This window comes from Chrysemys picta, chromosome 1 (assembly GCF_011386835.1).
Source record: "Chrysemys picta bellii isolate R12L10 chromosome 1, ASM1138683v2, whole genome shotgun sequence".
Classification (NCBI taxonomy): Eukaryota; Metazoa; Chordata; order Testudines; family Emydidae; genus Chrysemys; species Chrysemys picta.
In genome coordinates, this window is record NC_088791.1 from 25372383 (window position 1) to 25397691 (window position 25309).

General features: G+C 40.4%; 1 protein-coding gene across 5 annotated transcripts in view; it reads right to left on the bottom strand.

The window, feature by feature from the left end:
* Window positions 1–25309, bottom strand: part of RSBN1L (round spermatid basic protein 1 like) — an 86119-nt gene that overhangs the window by 32935 nt on the left and 27875 nt on the right. For 3 of the 5 annotated variants that reach the window (XM_042859384.2, XM_008172461.4, XM_005305776.4), the window contains one exon: window positions 12091–12734. In XM_042859384.2, the coding sequence (XP_042715318.2) occupies window positions 12091–12734 (644 nt within the window). The remainder of the gene's footprint in view (window positions 1–12090; window positions 12735–25309) is intronic. The other 2 variants (XM_005305778.4, XM_005305777.4) reach the window with 1 other exon arrangement.

Consider the following 25309-nt stretch of genomic DNA (forward strand, 5'->3'; position numbering starts at 1 on the left):
CAATACAGAATTACAAGGTTCATTTTGGACAACGTGGACTTTATTTGTAAGCATTTTTAAAGTGAATCACATAGTGTATATTTTAATAAACTAAATACTTTTGTGCTTTCCTTTTCCAAATTGGGGGCGGATAGGTGATCGAAGCTAATTTTGCATTAGGGCAAGTCACAACCACACTTTGGTTTTAGTTTAGCAGGTTCAGTCCTCTGGCATTCATTTGATACATTTTTCAAGCCCTAAACTACAGTGAGCTTGTCTACATGATGCCAGCAGAGCACTAGAGGAGTGTGATTTGTAAAGCACCCAGACTGGCACATTGGAGATCCTGCTGGTGCACTTTAAAAGGGTACCACATTGCATTAACAGTCTGTCTGAAACAAGACTACATTAACACAAACCAGGTTCCTTTTAGAGCATGCCACCTGGGTCTAACGCAGGGCAGTCAGAACACAGCACATCAGTGTGCTTTACAAATCACACCCAACCCCAGTATGTTGCTGTGAGAACTTCATATTTTCAAATCCTGGATTTTTCTGTTTTAAGATTTCAACTTTAAAACCAGGAAGTCAAAACACAAAAGGAGGAGGAAAGTGGTGCAGACAGAGTACTTTAGGCTGCAGACACAATTTAATGCAAAAGCTGAACTGGAATTAAGTACTTCTGGAAAATCCAGACCTCTATTTGAACTCTAGTTCCACTTGTGTATAATGTGTTAGGAGACCAAAGAGTTGCAGGAATGTAGCTTTGAATTTCAGTGCACAACGGCATAAGCCATGTGCTTACACTTGTTACTGCCTATCTTCTGGACTTCCTGCTTCCTCACCTAAAACTTACAACTGGCTGCTGTAATGGCCCTGTTCAGGAAGTGGTGGGGTAAGGAGTGCAGCAGGCGTCAGGTCTTCGCTGCCACCTCTTTAAGCTCTGCAGAGCTGAGGAGATCTTGGCTCTCACCCTCATCTAGCTCTCATACTTTTCAGAGTAACCCTCCTACTGCACCCTTTCACTTCATTTGATAGCTGGTCAATATGCTACACAGTTAATGGTTTACCCAACCCACAAGATTTTAAGATTTTGAACATTTTTCCCCATCGCGTACCGGGATGAAAAGAAGAAGAAGAAGAAGAAGAAGAAGAAAAAAAAAAAACTGAGACTTTTGCAAATCAAAAATTAAAAAAAAAAAAAAATTCAGATTAACAATCAAAACATTTTGTTTTATAATTTTAAAATGTTTACTTTTATTTCAGGTTTTTAAATTTTGTTTTACTTTTTTACTATAAATTAACTTACATTTCAAGCAGAAAAGTAATTTCAAACCAAAAAAAATAATATTTTTTATTTCTAAAATATGTCCAAATTGAATTTTTGACAACTGGAAAATGTTTCAAAAACAGAAAATTGATTGAAACCAACTCTTTCCTGTGAAAAGTTTTGGTTTTTGACAATTTGGCAATTTCTGATAAACACATTTTGTCAAAAAATATCCGACCAGCTCTACTACACAGCACAGCTCCCTTTGTTTCCCTCTACCATTGCTGCTTACCTCTGTGGTAAGAACGCTGCCTGGCTAGCCGCTGCTGGGGAAGACAGAGCATGAATGCACCAGACTTTCTAGAGCATGCTAACCTGCAACTCCACATGTGAATTGGGAATGGCAGGAAGAGAAGGGGAAAGAAAGCCAGTGGATGAACAAGATGATCCAGGTAATTATATGCCTGTTATCTTACCTGGGATGGATTTTTAAAAATAATGTAACTACTACTAAGGGACTCAACAATAAAAAAAAAAAATTCCAATCTTTAATGCCAATCAACATGCTTGCATGGAAAATATATCTTGTCAAATCAACTTCACAAGTTTATGGAGTCTAGTTGAGAAATGTAGCCAGCTGTGTTGACATAATATATTTAGACTTCTAGAAGGCATTTGAATTGATATTACTAAAAATTAGCATTATACAAAAATCAACATGGCATATATTAAATGGATTAAAACTAGCTCAAGAGATCTCAAAATATAATTGTCACTGAGAAAATCAACAGGAGTCTGCATGTGGTTGCTTCTAGTATAGTTTCATGTAGACTGATTCTCTGCCCAATGCTATTCAATATTTGTATCAATAATCTGGGAAACAAAAATCACTGCTTTGAGTTAAACTTTGCAGATGACAGATTGGTGGAATAATAAATGAGATGTCATACAGTATCATCTATTCTAGATTGCTTGGTAAAATAGGATGCAAACAAGCGAAGTTCATTTTAGTACAGCTAAATGCAATCCTAAATCAAGTATAGGCCACACTTACAGGATGGGGAATTTGTACAACAGAAAGCAGTAACTGCAAAAAGGATTTCAGGGTTATAGTCTATAACCAAGTTAACATGAGTCTCCAATGCAACACTGTCAAAAACAGCTAAGGTGACCCTTGGATGTATAAACTAGGGAATATGGAGTAGGAGTAGGAAGGTAATAATACCTCCGTATATGGCATTAGTGAGACCACTACTAGAATACTTTGTCCAGTTTTGATGTACACATTTTTTTAAAGAATGTTGTAAAACTGGAGAGGTTGTTCAAAAAAGCTGATTCACAGTATATAAAATATGCCTGACAATGAGAAACTTAAGGAACTATTAGCTTATCAAAGAGAGGGTTAAGAGGCAATTTGATCACGGTCTATGAGACCATTAAATTTTAGAAGGCTCTCTTCAATACAGTAAACAAATGCATAGCAAGAACCAATGTTTGCAGGTAGAAACTCAAAAAAATTCTTTAGAAATAAGACAAATCTTTCATGAGATTAATTATTGGAAAACCCTACCAAGGGATGAGGTTAGAATTTCCATCACAGAGAATCTTTCAATCAAAATTGGATGCTGCTCTCTCTCTATATTTTAGTTCAACCACAAGTAGGCTTACCAACTTTCCTGAATTGCCCTGGAGTCTCCAGGAATTAAAGATTAATCTTTAATTAAAGATTATGTCATGTGATTAAACCTCTAGGAATACGTCCAACCTAATTGGCAATCCTAACCACAAGTAATTGTGTTTGATCTAGAAACTACTGAGTAAAAATTCTATGGCCAGTGTTATGTAGGCAGTCAACCTAAAATGGCCATGACCAGGGCCCTGAGGTACCGCACAGCACAATGAGAACAGAACCCTTAAATTCCATGGCAGTGCTAATTTATTCTGTTGCCATGACGGTAATCCTTTGATATTTAAAATAAAAGGTCAAATTCTAAAGTAAGACTCTGTAGCAGGAGCTGAATTCTGCAGAATTTTGCTACATCACAGAATAGCCAAGGCCCTGATAATAAGGTCCCTTATGGACTTAAAATCTATGAAATGAGCAGATGAAAAGAACTAGGTATTTGTGTAAAGGCCAAGAGATGAGGAAACAAGGTAGGTCGGAGATGAGTATTTATTCGCAAATATGCTGCAATATTCCTCTTCACACATCAAAAGAAATAGAACGCTGGCATGGCAGCTGAATTTGACAAATTAGAGAAGGAGTAGACTGAAGAGTAAGTAGCTCCTGTACAAAGGGAACTACTACAAACCCACCAAGGAGGGTAGCATTAATTGGAGGCAGGGGACAATGAAGAGAGAACAGCATAAACTAGGTAAAAATGAGTTGAGAAAGAGAAAATGGCTGGAGAAACAAAAAGCCAAATCCAAACGTTTCAAAAAAAATTACCTGAAAAGTGATACAGGGAGAACCCGGGGCATGAGCATGTGAAGAACCAGAATCACTGTCTGGCCACGTTTGCTTAAAAAACAGAACTACGCTTATCACCAATGTACCCCTCTAGGACAGGAGTAAAGCATGGCAAATTGATTCAGGAAGTAAAATTGTTAGTAGTGAAGTATTTGCAGTGCACTGTGAGGATCTGGGGCCACAACAAGGGATTACCTGTCATCCAATGCTAGGGGCATCTGTCTGTAGTCAACGGTAAGGGGCTGTTTGAGGCATTTACCTTGAGTTAATGAATAGCTTAGACAAAAATGGGATGACTGCAAGGCATAGGTTACTCCTGGGGGAATTCTGCACAGAATTCATACTGTCCGCAGATTTCTTTGCTCCCCCACAGAACAATGGGGGAGCAAAGAAATCTGTGGGGAACACACGCCCCTTCCCTGTTCACTGCGGGGGGCAGGGAAGGTAAGACTGGATGTGCGTGCGTATGTAGAGAGATGTTAAGAGGGCAGGGCTGGGCGGGTGCCTGCCTACGAATGAGCAAGAAAGACTCACTTTGTCCCTCTCGCTCGCTGTTGTAGTGCCCCCAGCTTGGAGGAGTAAGGCTTTGTAAGGCAGGTTCTGTCCCTGAAGCAGAGCAGAAATATAACAACTAAGCAGGCAGGCTGCTAATGTTCCTATTGTCAGTTAACTGTTCTCATTCTTAGTCAATTCCCCCAGGAGCCTAAAATGTGTACAAGTTTTAAGGCTCTTTTACATTGCCAGAGTGGTATAAAGGAGTCTTACTGTAAAAGACAGTAAGGGAATCCTCAGCTAGAAAGATCTATGGGCTTTCTTGCTTTTTTCCTGTGCCAGAGTGGCACAAAGCGGTTAGATTACAGTTCAGGATCTATTTTACTTACCCATTTTTAAAAAATGCAGCATGATGATTAACAAAACTGTATGACTTTCACATGTGAAAGTCTGAGCAATTTAAAGTGACATTCTACTTTATTTTTATTTTGGTGTTTGGTATTCTGTAATGTAATTTAAATGAAAATCCAGGATTATAACTGGAATGCAGGGTATTGGTTACCAAGTATTTGCAACTTAACTTTCATGTGTTTAGGAAATGCTGACCAGTTATTGTGATATTTTTTTCTGTATGGTAGTTTAAAAAAAATTACCAAAATAAGTGAAACTGATGTGATTATATTGCATTATTTTGACAAATACAATATGTAGAATTTTGCAGAATTTTTAATGTTTTGGTGCAGAATTCCCCCAAGAGTAATAGGTGGTGCTCAAATGTTTCAGTGATGGGGCTATATAAGGAAAAAGTGTACAAGAAGGAAAAGGTTCTGTTTTGGAATTGGCTTCCTTGTGGATGACCGATTTTGAGAGACAAACTGCAGACAACTGAAACATATATGGCGGTAGAAGAGAGAGTGAGCATAGAGCACTGGGCCTGGTGTAAGACCTGAGATCTGAATCATAGTCAACAAAGTCAGACCATGCCGTGAATCAAGGTCAGGCCATGTATTAAAGCAGATGCTTATTAGTTCACTGTCCGATACATGAACTTGGCAAGGGTACTGCTAGCGTTGCTAAAACACAGGCACGCCCTAAGAAGCAACAGATGCTGGGTTGTTGTGTGTATGTATGTTTGTATGTGAATACATTCCAAAAGATTAACACAGGTGCATCCTGACCTAACACAAGAAAAAAGGGCTTAAATAGAAGTGATGTATAGGGATGTTTTGCTCGAGACATCTGGAGCAAGGTACAAGGGAGATAGATAACAAGCAGATGTCATGAAACACATAAGGTGGTAAGCAAATTGTTTGTCTCAGTCTATAAATATCAGGGTACCACACTGTAACCTTTTGTGTGGCCAAGGGGACAGCAGAAATTCCCGCTGCTGACTGAATCATTCCCGGGCAATCATGTTAGTGTACCTGTAGCTACTATGGGATGCTAGTACTGAGCCTTGAGGGCAATAAACTTGGCTGAGTGCCTTTTGTCACCAAACCATTCCTGTGGTCTCTCTTTATGAGTAACGTCAAGGTCTGCTGAATTAGCAAGCTGCATTCTCTTCTACAGTGTTCCCTCTAAGCTGCATCTGCGTGGCTGCACAACAGTCCATCAAGTGCCACACACTTGATTATTACAGCCATGCACATCCTCAGCGACTTGTGTTCAATGCCCCACCCCTACTGCCACACTGCTCCTGTCCTCTGCGTTAGAGTCGCCCCGGCCAGCTGCACCCAGCAGCCTCCTGCTTGCATGTATGTGCAGAGGAGGGGGGTGCTGATGTTAGGGTGTCCCCCTCCCTCCCACCCATGTACCCCATCCCCACAGAGCGGGGGGGGGGGGGGGGAAGAGGTTCATGGCTTGGGAGCAAGATGGAGCTGCTGGCAACTGCTGCTATGTCAGAACAAGCCTTCAGACTGGTGAATGCTGCTGTGCTTAAAGTGATAGTACATGGTTTCTCATACACTTTCCCAGCACACAGTCTCCATCTCTCTTACACACACTGTCTCTCACACGGTCTGTCTCACTCCCTTAGACACCCACAGTCTGTCTCTCTTTCACACTGTCTCACTCTTACACACACACACACATACACACACGGTCTCTTTCACACTCACCTCCCAACACATACTTTTATTGTTGGTGTTGTTACTTCTTGGTACTTCCTGCAATACACATATATTGTCTGTAATTTTATTATTTCAAAGTGCTGTTACTTTAGTTTTTTGACTGGTCTATGCATTTCATAATTTTATCTCTCTCATGCTTAAATTTAATTTTTTGAGTAGTGAGTTCTAAAATGCCTAACCTGTCCTGACTGGAGTAATTATCATTATTACTTTTATTATCGTATTGTGCTTTGTCATTCAGTATTTAAAGTGGTACAATCAAATAATAGTACCCTTCTAGAATGTAACTAACTTGAAACCTTAGCTGTGCCAGTTTAAAAAACATTAACTAAACACATAACTTTAGACACTGTGCAGATGTAGGCTGCTTATCTTCAAATTGTATTTTTAATTATATCTGTAAAATAACTTAAAATTTGCATGAAAATAAATGTAGTAAATCTAGGTTTTTTGTTTCTACTGGTGGTGCACATCCACATATTACCTCAATATTGGTGCACATAACAAAATTGATTCCACACATGAATGGAAAAAAATAAGGAACAATGCTCTTTTAGTGCCGATAACGGAAGCACTGAGCACCTGTATCAACCTGGCAACAGTAACAACATTCTTAAGCAACATACTTAACAACAATGGCCACCTACAACACTGAGGCAGATGGTCTAAGGGAGAAGATCATAGATTTTATCTAGGTCACCTGCCAACAGAATTACACTGCCACATGAACTCTCATATCTTGAATTCCGTTATGGGTGTCTTCCAATGAGAATTAAAGACAAATATCTGGCTCCTGACCCAGCACCCTGAGGAAGCACAAAGCAGTAACAAGTATGCGAGAAACAAATGTTTAGAAATCACTAAGGAGAAAATGAGCATTTGGGAATACATATATAGCTCAACTATATTTCCAAGACTGAATCATAGACCTCATAGATCTGAGGGTATATACTACTATTAATGAAGGATTCATCTGCCAAATGCAGAAGGGATGGCCTTATTACCAGGTATTGAAAAAACTAACCTGAGAAATACAGAAGTTCAGAAACAGCTAATATGACAAGGAAAGGGGTAACAACAAAAAAACATGAAAGCATAGTGGAATCTTCTCTCAGATTTTGCTGGAAACTGAATCCAGATGCTAAAATGAGGCCTTGAGAATGAAAAAAACATACTGAAGGGAACCTCAAGTCTGCATTTCAGCTAATCAAAATTAACAGGATGACAGTTGAGGCTCTGAAGCAAGTCCTTCACAGTCTTGCAGAGCCATTCAAAACCAACTGTTGTCTGGCCCAGTAAAAACTTAAATTACAACTACACCTCTACCTCGATATAACACTGTCTTCGGGAGCCAAAAAATCTTACCGCGTTATACGTGAAACCGAGTTATATCGAACCTGCTTTGATCTGCCAGAGTGTGCAGCCCCCCCGGAGCACTGCTTTACCGCGTTATATCAGAATTCATGTTATATCAGGTCGCGTTATATCGAGGTAGAGGTGTACATTGCATACAGTAGCAAGTTGAAATAGTCTATTTAAGGCTGAATTGGAAGAGCTAATAAGAAGGCTGCAAGTTTGTGGAGATCAGGAAGAGGATGCAACTGCTTCCCACCCACAACATGAGTCTGATTCACCAAAAGAGTAAGATTCAGTGATGATAATACTAATACATCATATTTTATATGCAAGGGTCATCAGAGGATCTTAAAGTGGTTTATAAAATGGGAATATTTCTCCCATCTATCAAGGGGAGCAAACAGTACAATTAAGTAGTTTTTCATGATTACACTAGAAACAGTATTTAAGTCTCCCAACTCATACTCTAGCATCCTATCCACTGGACTATATGCAGGCAGAGTGCTCACAGATGGGAGCTATGCTGGAGGTAGAAGCCTAGGACTTCTATAATGTAGAGCTAAAGGCAGATTTGAAAAGTGAAAATTCTTTAAGATGTACTGCAATAGAAGCAGAAGGCGTAAGAATCCCTTGGGTAACCAGGGAATATTCAGAAAAATGTTGCAGCTCGGAGGAAGCAGCTATGAGACTCGTATCCAACGGCTGCAGGAATCTTAGTTTAACTTTGTAGTCCTAAAATCTGCCTAAGAGGCAAAATGAGAAACACGAGAAGATGGATATGAATTACAAGCAAGCAGACAAATTGGGGAGGCTTAGCAGCATTAGCCCTTTACGACCAGCCATCCAAGATCTTGATTCCACTGTTTCAAAGATGGTAACGAGAATTTTCCATATATATATATATATATAGTGTGCCTATTAAGTTAGCAAATACACAAGAAGCAAAGCATTAGCTGTCATGCAGCCAAATTCTGACAAGCCAGCATATGAAGAGAGGTCAGTGATCAGACAACAGAGAATGCACACCAAATCTACTGAAAACTTGACAGAAAGCACAGAGAAGAAAAAACACAGGATACAAAGTTTTCATTCCAAATAAAATGCAGACAATGAAAAAAAAAGAAGAGAGAATCTTGGATGCATTAATGCATGGATCTTTTGCCTCCTCAATCCCTATCATTGCATGTCTCCAACTAAAATTTTAAATTTAAGCACAGAAAATTTTAAAAGTTCTTACAACCAACAGTCACAGAACTGCTGTAATTATGAACGAGGAATGGAGACTCTTATAATGTGGCATTAATTAGTAGTTTTAATAGGATGTTTGATTTACCATTTATATGAACACATGTAGGTACAGTTAAGTAACAGTTCTTCTCTGTAACTTGAGATAGAACAACAAATTCTGGGGAATGTAAAAGGATACACAGAGTAATATTCTTTTCCTCCCTACTGCTAGTCAAACAGCCATCAAATGGCTCTTTAAGAGAAAAGATGGAATATTGAATTAAACGTTCCATAGCTGTTGGCTACAAAAAATAAAATAAAAAATAGGTCAGTGCAAAGTATAGGGACAGCAACAAGTTCCCTTTGAGAAAGAAAGGCTGAAAAGATTATAGGAAGCAGTGTAAAGCGGGAGAAATAGCATAAGGGAGGTGAGTGAGTTGAAAATAAGGAGGCTGGAGTGAGAAGAGCCAACATAACCAGACAGAGAGAGAACAAGGATAAATGAGATGTGCTCCTAATTGTACTAAGAGAATTCAAAGGGTTTATTATTGCCTGAACTGCCTCAGTACAAGAGACAAGCTACCTAACATAATTTATCAGAGAGAAAAAAAGTCTGAGACCACTAGATGTTCTGGTGAATGGTAATTTTGTTCAGAGGGCAATACTACTAGTACTGAGGCAGTTAATGGAACATGGTACTGTGATTCAGATTCAAAGAGTTATCAAACTAAGTGACTCTGGGTCATTCAACTCTAGTTACACTGCACTGGAAGGAAGAATTATAGCATGTGTTCTCTCTAACAATTTCAGACCTAATGACAGTCCACAGAGGAGCTATATTAATCTTTCTTTATCCAAAAAGAGGCTGCTGAAATGCAAGGCTTTTGTGAGGGCTTAAGAGTAGATCACAGATGACACCTATTCAGGAGACAATAGCAGAAGTGAAAAAACAGAAGGAGGGAATGGCAGAAAAATTGTATGGGAAGGAGGGAACAATTGAATTGGAATATTCTGGCCACAAGTTCAGTCAGTATATGACAGAATTAGATTAAAGAAACTGGAAGAATCTCTCCACTTGAGAGAATCTGGGAAGGTCTTCACTTGAAACTGTGGCTGAGTGACTCTCTAGGAATGTAACTAAACATAATTAGTTTTCCTTACAGCTAACCTAACTATAAGGATAGTTAAGCTCAGGAATAGGCTTCCAGGGGAGGCTCTGGCATCCCCATCATTATAGTTTTTTTTAAGAACAGACGGGACAAACACCTGTCAGGATGGTCTAAGTTTACTTCGTCCTGGTACAGTGAACAGGGCTGGACTTGATGACTTCTCATGGTCCCTTCCAGTCCTACATTTCTATGATTCTACAATAAATACAAGAAAATCAGTTGTATTTAAAGCTCTCTTATTATGATTTCTTATTTAAACATATGATTTTATTGTAAAATGCAACTAACATAACACAGAGGTGATCCACATGTCTCAAATTTCCAGATCCAATCTGCTCAATTTACAAGATATTTTATTTAACTGATAATACTACAAACTGAGCTGGGACCTAAAGTCAAGTTGTGGTCTGACTTACGCTACAACAGCAGCTACTGCAACTGAAATTTTGCTATACTGATTCACAAGACAGAAAAGAAATCTAGTTCACTCTCCCAGAGCTATGTATCTCTCTGTAGTGCTAAAAAAAGCAGAAGCTTATATGTGTCACTTGAAACAGGCAGATAAGATCCAGAATATACACAGGGAAAAATTCAGCCGTAAGTGCCATCTTCACATACATTTCTTGCCATAACCATACAGGCAATCAACCCGTAGCTTCAGGGTAGTTTATCTATCTAAAAACTCACTTCTAATGCATACATCACCACAGTATCTAGGTACAGAATTAAAGACCACAGTTGGATCTATCTTGACTACTTTAAGTTGTCTCATGAAGTGAGAACATTTTTGGTGATTATTCCATAATTCTAGAAGTCTTATTTAAGACAGGGAGTAAAGCTTTGGTACAGATATTTGTGGCAGTACTGAATATAGGTGTTCTATAGCAAAAGAGGATGCTTGTCTGTTAACCACCAGCGTTTTCACAGCAACATGTCTTAATTCTGGGTATTCCTTGTGGGCAGTTCTTTTCTGTACATTACGCACGTTTTAGCAAAAGGTTATTTTGCAAAGTTTTACACACAAAGTAAGATGTATAGTACACTATTCACATTTGAACACAAATTTTTATGATTACATTTATATAGGCGAAAGTTATATGTGAGGTTTTTAAATGATATATGAACATTCTTTAAAAACTACATAGTAACTGGTTTCTTCTGGCAAACAGAGTTAAATGTAAATATCCAAATTTGACGTTATCAAAACCAGAATTCTTCAGCTTCTTCATTAGTTCTTTCGTGAACATCTATATAGGTGTTTATACGGCATTCATCATGGTAATCTAATGAAACTAAAAATAATTGATCTCCTGAAGTTATACAAACTGAAATGATTTTTGTTCCTCTAAGAAATAATAATGTCTTTATAAGTCTTAAAGAGAGTTAAGAAATATCTAGCAAACAGCAGCTATTGTTAGAGATTATACAATAATTTTCCTCAGATAAAACCTAATTCAGGAAGTTGACCCACCATTTTGCCCCATGATTTAATAACTTTCAAAGGAATATAGTTAACTGAAAGGATTCAGACTAGCTGTATGTCAGTGCCACTATATGAATGCATTTAGAAGCATCAATATACATCTTAATATACAATAAAATGTGCATTAGATGGGCTCTATGTATAAAATGTTACTATTTTGTGAAATAAGAACTGTTGTAGCTTTATGATTCGTGTCCAGATATCTAAATGAAGCCAGCACCAGGCAGAAAATTCATTCTCATGCTCCAAACACGACAGCTATTTTTCAGCCAAGTGCATACACGTACACACACTTCAACTGATCATAAAAAATGCAATGTAATGTTTGAATGCAAACAAAGCTTCCTTATCATCTAGATTTTAAGAATAAATAGTTGATTACTCAAATATTCTTCGGTTATTAATCTTCTGTTTTATCTATACACTCTAGCTGATAGCAACTGCATTAAAAAAATCATTTACAGTTCATTTGAAACCATTAGATGTTTTTAGAAAATAAAATGTGTAACCTCTTACCTGAGCATGGAAATTTGACATAGTTGTTGTCTCTATATCCTTCTTTCCCAAAATCTCCATTTTCACTGGTGAATTGGGAAAATTAAATGAAAAGTAGTCTAAAAAGTCAGGTAAATAAGTAGCTGCCCCATGAACAATACCCATTACATAGTACGCTGCACAGTTTTCATTTTCACTAAAAACCAGACCCACAAACTCTTCTGCAAACCTCTCCATCTCCACAGGAGACAAGTGAGAGAGTTCATTACTGTAGGCATGGATAACTGATGCACCTCCATTAGGCTGGTGCTCAATATGAATGAGCTGTTTGAACTCCAATGTGTCCAACCTTTTGAGTTTATTCTGAACCCGTGGCTCCTTTAACGAGACAAATGGAAACTCACTGTTCTCGGGTATCTTGGACCCACAGTCCTTCTTGGGATCCATATTCTTCTCACTGAAATCCTTAAGATGATCATCTATGATGCCTTTGGCTTCTTGATCCTCAACATCAGAAACCAATCCTGAGCAGATGGTCTGAATAGATTTGCTGTACATTTTTGGACGCTTCCTTTTCTCACATTCTTTGTGTTTCTTTTTCTTTTTCTTCTTTACCTTTTTAATTAGTAATTCTTCTGCATTGGTTTTTAGTTTCTCCTTCCCACCTGTAAAGAGGAAAGAGATTTCTGAAACATCTTTATTTCCCCATTTAAGTAACAGCATTAAAAGTTATCCATACATACCTCCATAAGAGGCATGCTGAGTGAGACTTAAGACTACAATTAAAGTATCAAACAACTTTAGAGGCATTTTACTGAAACCAAATAGAAACTAGAGCAATGTTATACAGTCACGTTATGTCTGACCACTTATTCTAGCAGGATATTGACCATACCACCAGTCATCTTCAGAACCCCAAAATTTACCATTAGCTATAATTTTATCAAATATATTTTATCTTCATATTATGCATTATGAAATAAGTACTCTGGAATACTGTAGATAGAATTACTATTTATGATTAGAAACATGGCCCAATTGTTTCATGCACTCTGAAAAAGTTAATAACCCTACTCTGAATATTGTTTTTTTGCTTATACTACTGAATTAGATAAGATGTGTGTGGGTGCAGGAGACGGCAAAGAAAGGCACACCAAAAAAACCCAGATTGACCATGAAAAGAAAGTTTTGTACAATCACAATCTTACCTATGCTGTTTAATCAGTAGTGCAACCGCATCAGCAATTATGCCAGTAGGTTAAATGATTTAAATGCAGACTGCAGTGTTGTAGCCATGTTGATCCCAGGGTATTAGAGAGACAAGGTAGATGAGGTAAACTATTTTATTTACTCCTGGAAGAATTCTGTGCCCCTGCGCAATGCAGAATTTGCACAGAATTAATGTTCTGTGCAGAATTTCCTTTTTCCCCATAGAATTGGCGCTGTACAGCTGCTGGTCGCCCCTAGGAGCCGCTGGATCTGGCAGAGCCCAACACCCCAGCTCGCAAATAGAAGACTGCTGGGGGGAGGGGGAAGGAGGAGCTGGAGAGTTCCTGACAGCTGCAGTTCCTGGCACACTCTGAAGGAAGGAGGCAGTGTGCAGGAAACTCCATACAAGCCTGGGACCCAGCATCAGGCTGTTTCTCTCTCTCTCTCTAGATCCCTGGGCTCTAGAGGGTGCCCTGAAGCTAGGCTCTGTGGGGAAGAGGTTGTGGGTGTCTGGGCTGGGGGGCCCCATGCCTGAGCTCTATGGGGGCTGGGTGAGCACCCCAAGGCTGGGCTCTGAGGGGGAAGGTGGTGTGGGTGTCTGCACCGGGAAGGGGCACCCTGCAGCTAGGCTCTGGGGAAAGAATGTTTGGGGTATTTGGTGGGGTTTCTTTAACTCTTTACTCCTGGGGGAATTTTTTTTTGTCATCTGTATTGTTACAGAGTTGCTGACAGATATTTTGAAATAAAATTACCAAAGTAATTGAATCTGGTGTGATTATATAGTGTTATTTTGACAAATAAAATATGCAGAATTTTAAAATATTGTGCACTGAATTTTTAATTTTTTTGGTGCAGCATTCCCCCAGGAATATTAATTGGACCAACTTCTGTTGGTGAAAGAGACAAGCTTTCAAGCTACACTGAGCAATTCTTGAGGTCTAGGAAAGGTACTAAGAAGTGACACAGCTAAATTCAAGGTGGAACAGATTGTTTAGAATAAGTAGTTAACACATATTCTAGGAGACTATTCAAGATGAAATGGCCCATTAACCCCTCTGCAGTCACAGAATAAAAAAGGAAGGTGGTGCATTACAGATTGTTGTAATAAGCCATAAATCCAATGTCTTTATTAAGACCATGATTTTTCATGTCCAGCAAAGATATTAATTTAAGCTCCCAGGCTCATCTTTTGAAGGTGTTGCATAGGTTTCCTCTGACAATGAAGACTGATAGGTCAGATATGGAGTGATCGTTTTGTCAAAAATGTTCACCACATGAATGTTTTTGTCTTTTATCATGTTTCTATGAGAGTTCATTCAAGAGAGTTGAGATTGTCCGGTTTCGTCCACATTGTATTTTGGGGGGCATTTAGTGCAGTGGATGAGGTACAGCACATGTTGCAATAGACATGTGTAGGTAGGGTTACAATAGGTCCAGGTTTTCATGAACATTGCCTCTTTTTTGAGGTTCTATCCTCTTTCTAGGTGGTTTTTCCAAACAGGAAATATCCTGGATTTCTACAGAGCAGACACTGCAGCTCAGAAAGAGTCCCAATTGGTCCATTCACCAGCAGCCACTGCTGCCACATCCCACCCACCCAGGCCCCGGATCCCAGCCCCGGGGAGGAGGTCCTGCAGGGAGGCACTGACTGATGGCTGTTGCTGTGCCCTAGGCTTGCACCAACCATGCTGCCACCCTGACAGGGAGCGACACTACTCCCCCATCTCTAGTGAGTGCCCCCGCCACCCCCTCCAGCTCCCCCAACTCCCCACCTACAGCAGTGTCCTCTGTTTGGGAACCTGAAATATAGTAACCCTATGTGTAGGACCCACAGATCTTGAAAGGTAGCGTTATGGGGGGTATTGAGATATGTCTGCAGATTTTTCATCTGTGGTGATGGCTGGTTCTGGTGCTGCTTTGTGTTGGTGTCCTGGTCTGTGGGGAGCTTGCTTCCGATTATGAGCTTGGCAAGATTGGGAGATTGTCTGAAGACCAGAAAAGGGGGTCAAAGATTTCTTTCAGGATATGGTCCCCACTGAGTAGGGACTGTAATTGTTTAATGATACTCCATATGGGGTCCAGTTATGGGGAAGGTGCGTTATTACTTAGAATGTGTCTTTACTGCTTATGCTAAACAAGCTGTTCCACCTCTGAGTGCCATTCCCAGATCTGAAGAGTTTTCTAGGGCAGCATTTCTCAAATGTGACCACATGTGGCCACCAGGGTCTTTTCTTGTGGCCACAGCCTCCTGGGCTGTGACTTGAGGGGGCAAGGGGGATGTCTGGCATGCAATATAGTGGGCCCTCCCCCTCACTCCTGCATGCACCACCTTGGTGTTGATTCCTGGGGCTGCCAGCAGGGTTTGGGCCCTATCCCCCTCTGGAGACACCTGGGGCACAATGCTGGAGGAGCAGGCAGCCAGTGAATTCTCCATCTACCCAAGGGCAGTGGGGGGCTCAGGCTTAGGGCTGCAGCCCTGTAGGGGTGGTGAGATAGCAGGTTCCAGCCGGTGGGCTTCAGGACCCTGCTGCCTCCCCAGCCCCTCTCCCACCCATCAACCCCCATTGCTCCTGGCCTCCACTGCCTCCCCCGACTTCCTATCCCGGGCTTAATTTGGCCCCAGGCTTGATAGGGCTGAGTAAGTCTTCTGTGAAAAGTGATACTTGTATGCTTATTAATATCATCACTTTCAACAACAGACTTAATAGCTAGCAATAAATAAATTACAATGATTTGGCTGTGTATATGTACATATTTATGTGTTTTTCCTAAAGCAAATTAAGTATTTTAGGAAAAAGTGAGAGAGCAGCCACCAGCAAGAGTTGGTGGCTGCACTCTGAGGCCACCAAAAAACCATGTCCTAAGAACCCCTGCTCTAGGCCTATGTCTACACTTAAAATGCTACCACAGCACAGCTGCAACACTGCAATTATGCCGCTGGAGCGCTTCACTGTAGATAATCACTAAACTGATGGGAGGAGTTCTGTCACTGTAGTTAATCCATCTGCTTGAGAAGCAGTAGCTAAATAGTCCCGTCTGCACCAGGTGGTTAGGTCAGTATAGCTACAGCCAGAGTTAGGTAGACATAAGCTGCTTTATGTTGACCTAACTCTATAAGTGCCCCACTACACTGACCTAATAACTCCACTTCCACAAGAAGTATAGCACTTGGGTTGATGTAGTTAGGGTGACACGGTATCTGTGTAGACGCTGCACTACTGACATCGCCCCAGCTGGGAGTCCTGCACCCAACTTCCTGCTGGGAGCTTGGCGCAGAGCCAGCAGCCCGAGCTGTCAGCCTGCCACGCTGCCCTACTTAAGTCTGTTCAAGCGCTCCTGGTGAGGAGACACACCACCGGCAGAATGAAGGTAGCGTGGACATGAAAATCTGCAGTAATTACTGCAGTGGCTAGGACTTAATTGTGTAGTGTAGACAGGCCTATGTCTCGGAGGGGTGGATTTTTCACATCCAAAAAAGATATAGCTATGTAAGTTTTTGGTGCAGACCAGTTGTAGCTCAACTCTTTCACCAATAGAAGTTCTCTTTTATTGGAGCATTATCTCACCTCTTTAAATGCTGTCAGCCAGGTTGCTAAACAAAAGATCTGAAAATTGCCATTGAGCATCCATCCATCCACCTAGTTGCCTGAGCTCATGCTGTTGTCAGTCGTCTCCTCTCTTGTCACGTAAATTATGAAGTGGTCCTGCCAGCACCACATACAGTTGAGCAGGACTTTTCAGATAGAGCTAGTTTTTCCAAAGTGTCTTAAAATCTGCATGTATACTGTAGTTGGCCTGAAAATTGCTAAACGGACCAGAGTAGAGCTAGTGGTAGAAGTTTGGGATCATTTGCTAAAGAGGCTCCCAAGCATAACTCTCTCCAGATCATCTCATTTTAAAATTTGCTGTTTCTTACAGCACTTTTCTTCCAACTTTGGGGGGGGGGGCAGAAAGAGGGACACCGTAGGGGTACATATGGGCAAAAAACTTATCCCCCAAAAAAACTTCTATCATGGGACTACCCTGATTTAGAGTCTGGCTCCACAAGCCAGCTTGAGAATTTAATAATTGAAGTTTTAGGCTCTCTTACTGGGTCTACAGAATGGTGCACATGACTAATTGAAGCTAAAATTAGCCACATGCCAGAGGCTCCCCTTAGATACAGTGAGAAAGGCTTGGAGCAACATTACTGTGCCACATATAATCTCTAAAAATTCTCAAATTCCAAAAACTGGTATGCCACACCAAAGGTGGGTGTAGACATTGCAATACAAATGTGGGGTCCTTGAGCCAAGAAGTTCCAAAGATGCAGTTCTCCAAAAGTGACACATTTTAAAAAATGCTGGCTTGGTGCATAGCACTGTCCACATCAAGCTGAGAACTAGGAGGTTTGGGGTATGACAAGCATATAGTGCGGAGATTAGCAGGGAGGAGAGAACCACAAGTTGATGAATGAGTTAGGTCACACCTCTGCCAGGCTACTGAGGTGTGAAGCTACCACTACAAAGCTCCTGGTATTTCAGGGGGGGGGGGGGGGGGGGAGAGAGACTAACATTTTCCCCTGTTTCTGTGTGGGGAGGAGGAACTCAACTCTTTTCCCACTCATTTCTCCCCCAAACAAGGAAACGGGCTCTGGGATTCCCCATCACCCACCCTTCATGACAACACCCCCTCCGGTCACCAGTTTCTTAAAAAATAGGGCTGTCACATGATGAAACTAATTAATCGTGATTAATTACACTGTTAAACAATAGAATACCATTTATTTTAAATATTTTTGGATGTTTACTATATTTTCAAATATATTGATTTCAATTACAACACAGAATACAAAGTGTACAGTGCTCACTTAATATTTATTTATTACAAATTTGCACTGTAAAAAACAAGTGTATTTTTCAATTCACCTCATACAAGTACTCTAGTGCAATCTCTTTATCATGAAAGTTGAACTTACAAATATAGAATTATGTATTCAAAATAGAACAATGTAAAACTTTAGAGCCTACAAGTCCACCTAGTCCTACTTCTTGTCTGTCTGAGTGATTGTAACCAACCTTGGTCAGCCAATTTGCAGGAGATAATGCTGCCCGCTTCTTGTTTACAATGTCACATGAAAGCGAGAACAGGCTTTCGCATGGCACTGTTGTAGCTGGTATTGCAAGGTATTTATGTGCCAGATGCGCTAAAGATTCATATGTCCCTTCATGCTTCAACCACCATTCCAGAGGATGTGCTTCCATGCTGATGATGGATTCTGCGTGATAACCATTCAAAGCAGTGCAGACTGACGCATGTTCATTTCCATCATCTGAGCCAGATGCCACCAGCAGAAGGTTGATTTTCTTTTTTGGTGGTTCGGGTTCTGTAGTTTCTGCATCAGAGTGTTGCTCTTTTAAGACTACTTCTAAAAGCATGCTCCACACCTTGTCCCTCTCAGATTTTGGAAGGCACTTCAGATTCTTAAACCTTGGGTTGAGTGCTGTAGCTATTTTTAGAAACCTCACAATGGTACCTTCTTTGCGTTTTGTTAAATCTGCTGTGAAAGTATTCTTAAAATGAACATGTGCTGGGTCATCATCCGAGACTGCTTAAGGTGAAATGTATGTAGAATGAGGGTAAAACAGAGCAGGAGACATACAATTCCCCCCCCCCCCCCCCCCAAGGAGTACAGTTAAAAATTTAATTGACGCTTTTTTTTTTTAAATGAGCATCAGCAACATGGAAGCATGTCCTCTGGAATGGTGGCCAAAGCATGAAAGGGCATACGAATGTTTAGCATATCTGGCATGTAAATACCTTGCAACGCTGGATACAAAAGTGCCATGCAAACGCTTATTCTAACTTTCAGGTGACATTGTAAATAAGAAGCAGGCAGCAGTGTCTCCTGTCAATGTAAACAAACTTATTTATCCTAGCAACGGACAGAATAAGAAGTAGGACTGAGTGGACTTGTAGGCTCCAAAGTTTTACACGGTTTTGTTTTTGAGTATAGTTATGTAACCAAAAAAAATTAAAAAATCTGCATTTGTAAGTTACACTTTCACAATAAAGAGATTGCACTTCAGTGCTTGTAAGAGGTGAATTGAAAAATACTATTTCTTTTATCATTTTTACAGTGCATATATTTGTAATCAAAATAATAATATAAAGTGAGCACTAAAAGAACAGGAGTACTTGTGGCACCTTAGAGACTAACAAATTTATTAGAGCATAAGCTTTCGTGGACTACAGCCCACTTCTTCGGATGCATACCGAAGTGGGCTGTAGTCCACGAAAGCTTATGCTCTAATAAATTTGTTAGTCTCTAAGGTGCCACAAGTACTCCTGTTCTTTTTGAGGATACAGACTAACACGGCTGCTACTCTGAAAAGTGAGCACTGTGCACTTTGTATTGCATTGAAATTGAAATCAATATTGAAAATGTAGAAAAACATCTGAAAATATTTAATAAATTTCAATTGGTATTCTATAGTTATAAGTGCGATTAATCACAATTAATTTTTTTTAGTTAATTGCGTGAGTTGACCGATTAATTGACAGCCTTATTAAAAACAAGGGAAATTCACTAATAAAAAGCTTTGTTAAAGGGGTGTTAAGGCTGCTTAGCAGTGCCTCATATCCTTCCAGAATGTGGAAGTTGGAAGCCAAAGAAAAGCTCTAAGAATCAGGAACAGCATGCAACCAGACAAAATACAAGTTCGAAAACCAACTATTGTCATGCTTCCTATACCACAATGGACCCAAACTTCAGACAGAGGAAGTAAAAAACCCAAAAATATGGCATAGGGAAGTAGGTATGTGTCTTATACACCCACATGTGGCTCGTAGCAACAGAAGAGAGAGTGGGGGTTGGTTTTTGTATTTTCTTTCTTAGTTAAATAAAACAAATTATAGATTAGCAAGGAGCTTGAAGGCAGGTTTAATACCTGAAACCACTTAGTTCTTTAAAATTGTCTAGATTTAATGTTGGTGTCCCTGCAGGTACCATTTTAAACATTACTATACATTTCCAGACTGCCCTATGCTGAAAGCTACTTTGGCAACCATGAGTGAGCTCAAGGGATTGACTTATCTGTCAGGGTAGGGACAACCTTCCCTCCACTTTCAAGGTGGCAAAGAAGGGAATGGAGGTTGGCTTCTTTTGGGGAGGTACTATCAGTAGTATTGAGAATGGCAGCCAAACCCATTAACACAAGTATGGAATTACATCTGATTTTTGATTGTTTAAACATACCATGAAGTACTAGTAGGTTCCTACACTTTATTTTTAAACAGATACTTGTTTCCCCTTACCCCAAAATGACACAGAAGAGTACTGAATGTTTCACTGTCTATCTTGGGTACTTTGTATAATGGCCCCCATTACTGTAGTATCTGAGCATATTTCAACCTAATCTATTTGTGCAAGACAGTATCTCAGAAACTAAGATAAGAGAAAGGTTCTTTGATTGGTCTTCTATGGGGGATTATGCCCAGCTCTGGCTGTTCAGTGAAGCCCAAATAGCAGATGCTATCAATATATTTCACTCTACCTCTCCTGCTAAGGAAGATGCAAGAGTGGCAAACACACTTGTGCAATCTTCCACTTCTGCTGTACATGCTTTGTAGAGATAGTGGTGAGAAAGAGAGAAGTCATTTCTCTTACATGCAGTTTTTAAACAGTCACAGATGATTCTTAGCCACACTTGGGTGTGCTTAATTGTATACATTGTATAGTGCACAATGCAAACATAGACCCCCACCAATGAGCTTGCAGTTTAAGGCTATGTCTTCACTACCGAATATGTTGACAAAATTTATGTCGCTCAGGTGTGAATATTCCACTCCCTGAACACCACAAATTACGCCAACATAGCACTAATATGCATAACGCTATGTCAGCAGGAGAGCTTCTCCCGCTGACATAGCTTATGCTGCTCACATGGGTGGTTTTTTTATGCTGACAGGAGAATGCTCTCCTGTTGGCATAGAGGGTCTTCACCACGTGCCTTATAAGCATAGACCTACCTTAAGGCAGAAGTACTCAGTAAGTGGACAGCAGGCCAAATCCAGACTGCCACATGATTTTAAACAGACCATGAAATCTTTTTTATTTACTTATTATCATTACTGTTATTGCAGTGTGAAAAATGCCTCTCTGGAGTCTGGACCTGGACTATACCTTGACCAAGAAATTTGGACCCTGACAAAAAATAATTGACTTCCCCTGATATAAGGTCTTGTCTACACAAGAAACTTGCACATGTTTAAACTGATTCTGAAATAGATTTTAGTTAAACCAGTGCAAACCCATCTCACACGTCTCATAATCACAGTCCTGTTGTCCCCCTGAAGTCCATGACCTTATCTTCACTAGGAAAAATAATGGTGTATTTAACACATTGGCTAACGAATGTGAAAATATACCCCCCAACCACCCAATACAGAACTGGTTCATCAGGTTAGTTAATCCTTCACCAATCACTAGAAAGAACTCTCTGTTCAGTTTTGGAGGCAACAAGTATACATACATACATACAAATAAAACCCCTAAGATTACTAAAACTGAAATATACTAGCAATAATCCCCATTTCTTTCATTAGAAATCTAAGCATGACAGGAAGTGAAAGGGACTGTATACAAAGTTTTAATCACATGCTGGAGTGATTATACCATTTATGCACATAGCTGCAGTTATCTCAGAACTATATTTGTCCCCAGGCCCTACAAGAAGGCATAAGGCTACTGTTGCTATGTGAGGTTTAGGGTCAAGGAAGCACCTGCTGGCAGCATGACCCTCAACAGGACCAGAGAGAAAGGTCCTCTCATCTTAACAAGACTCAAAAAAAAGTACTGGAACAGCCAAGCAGGGTAGGAATTAGTCTACTTTCTCTGACCTCCACACCTATGGGCAGGAGCGGGACGGACAAAAGAGAAGCAAAGTGCTGAATGAAATTCCTCACCAGATCTTGAATGGAAAGCGGTGGAGATCCTCACATACCATCTCCCAACTACAGAAAATAGCAAGGAGAAGCAGCGGGCCTGGAGATCAGAGTCATCCCTTGATCTCTCCTTGGGACAAGGAGGGTGGGAACACCTCCAAACAGAGAATATGAGCTGAGCAAAGAGGAAGTAGCACAGACAGGAAGGGAAACTGAAAACAGCTCATATTCCTCTGCTGAAAGACCCTTAAAATACACCAACTAGAGTGCAGAAGTAGTTTTCTTATTTTTTAAAGGCATTAAAGTTTCTGGGCTTTACTGAGAGGCTGTACGATTAGAGAACTGGGTACTTTAAAGTTAGTCTTCTTTAATCTTTCAAATTGACAGCCTCCCTTTAAGAAAGGAAGATTTTCTTAAAGCTCCCTGCATTCTTACACTGGTCTTATTCTTCACTAAAGTTACCTTTAGAAACAGCTTAACAATGCAGAACAAGTTTTTTTTTTTTTTTTTTTTTTTTTTACACTGCATACATGTTAGTTTTAATCAAGCATTGTGCTTCACTTTTACTCTGAAAGCAAATCTTGCACGTTACTTAATAGCCCAAGTTCCTGTATGGAAGATCCTTGAATCCCACTATAATCATATGGGTCACTATCTTACTACATATGAAAAAGCAACATTAAAAAGAAAGTTATTTAGGTTGCAAAATCAAATTTCTGAAATTTAGAAATGCCAAATTTAAGATTGTGTTCAGGATTAATCCTGGCCCTCTTGTGTGCCCTTCCAATGCACTGAATGAGACAGGGATCCCGTGGTAAAAAGTAGCATATGATCATGCAACTAAAGACCGCATTGTAATGCATATTATGCACAATGGGGCCAAATCAATGTTGCACAGAATCTTAAATCAGGCATTTCTTAACTTTTCAACTTAAGTGTTCTTTAAGTTGATTTTTACTTCCCCAAGAGAGCAAGTAAGAGTGCCTCTAAGGCATAGTGCATAAGCAGTTTGATGAAAAGATTACACAGCAATCTAAAGCCAAGTACATTCCGATATCAATTCTGTTTTACTATTCTGAATCAAAGCAAGATGAACAGTTAAACTATAAAAGGCTTAAATTCCAAGTTAAACTTGATTTTTATTTAAAAAATTCAAATTTCAAACATGGAAAATGTAGGGCCCACTCAAGGATATGCCACTGGCATTCACACTCACTGAACACGCATCAAAAAGCTAAAGGTATGTGTTCACTGCAGAGTCAACTTGGATGACCAGCACCGAGGTTAGCTTAGCTCAGGTATGAGTAGACACGCTGCAAACCATTCCCATGTTAGTGTCTTCACCAGTGCGCATTCAATGATGTGTGTTGGTAGGACTCCTGAGAGCGTATCTCATTGTTCTTTACACTGTAGAAAACTCAGCCACTCTATGCTTCCTTCCCAGTGAGTTGTGGGAAAACTTGTATGTCATTCCTGGCACACGGAAAGGGGAGGGGGAAATTGTGAAAAGGTTTTGGAGGACTATCAGCACCCAAGTCATGTAGCCTGTGTCCTCACAACACACGGGATAAGTTACCAATCAGACTGAAAGCAGCACTGAGCTCTATCCTATGCCCCCAGCTAGCCTGGCCTGAAAGCACCACTAAAGTGCTCCCCACTGAAGTTCAATGCCCTGTAACACACACTGTAGCTGACAGTCATTGTAGGACCCTATCTATTCTTCTCTGCATATTCTCAGTCTAAAGATCTGAGATATCTCCTCTGCAGATATGGAGAAATAACTCTATTTTGTTTTGCACATTAAGAATAGCCACATGCCCAAGCCGCCCGTATAGCTTGCAAGCTTCTTCCACTCCTACAGCGCTTTTGTGGGGTTGGGGGGAAAATCATCCTGGTAAATAACTTCACAGCATATCTTGCTGGTCTGCCCTTTGCCTTTCTGAATAAAACCACTTTCTACCTCCTAGTCATACACCTTAGCATAAGGTCATTGAGAATGAGGACAGCCTAGATGTGGAGGGAATTACAATCCAGCTCACCTCCCAAGAACCCCATAACCCCTCTCTTTACACCTATGACATCATAACAGCACTTCCAGCACACAAACAAACCTGGAGCCACCCTCACCCCTAACAGCATGGAAGCAGACAGTACACTGAAATCCAAATACATGCTGACCACTTAGATCTCTGAATTTCTTCCAAGAATGGGAAGTGTCGCGGTAAGATCACAGACCTGCTTAAATCATGGTGCTTGTTGTTCATATCCCAAACAAAGTAAGCTAAGGTTCCCCCCAACCTTTCCCCCCCAACTCCCAAAGCCATAGCACCTGCAACAGCCAGACAATCAAGGACAAAGTCTCTATATACTACTGACAGGCTGGTCAATCTGAGGGGGAGAAAGACGGCGACTAGGAACAACATGTTTGCAGAATTCATTCCACAGTCACAGAGGAAAGCCAGGCTGCCCAAGAGGTGGAGGCTTTACATGAAGAATCAGAAGGACAGAGAAATGCACTTATTTCAGGAGATCATGACAGCGGCTAAGGACAGAATCACCATGCTCAAAGAGCATGGAAAAGACAGATGCAGAGGCAACTCATGGACACTATCCTGAGCCAGAATGCCCTCCTGCAAAACATGCTCCTGATAGGGCAACAGGCCCTGCATTCCCATAATTTGGGACCCAGCCATGTCCTTCAGCACTTGGACACTGCTTTCCATTGGGACCAGCAGCAACTCCTAACCTCTTCATCCCCACAGCAGTGCTCCCAGCAGCTGTGATCATTCACCACAGATCCAACTTTTGGGCACAAAGAACACGTGCACCTGGAAGTCCAGCTCTTTTAAGCCTTGCAACAACCCTGAAAATTTTGAGCAGAGGCACTCAGTCCCAGAATGCAAGCCAACAAGAGCCAGAGGCAAGGCTTACAGTCACTTATCTCCCTCACCAAACTGTGGTATTTGAAATGTCCTTACTGTTGCACTTTGAGTTCTGTTTGCATTGTTGCGGTAATTAAACACGTATGTACAGTTGGTTAATATTGTATTTAGAAACATTTAACTAACCAAAGATATTATTTTTCCACTGGTTTCATTAAAATTTT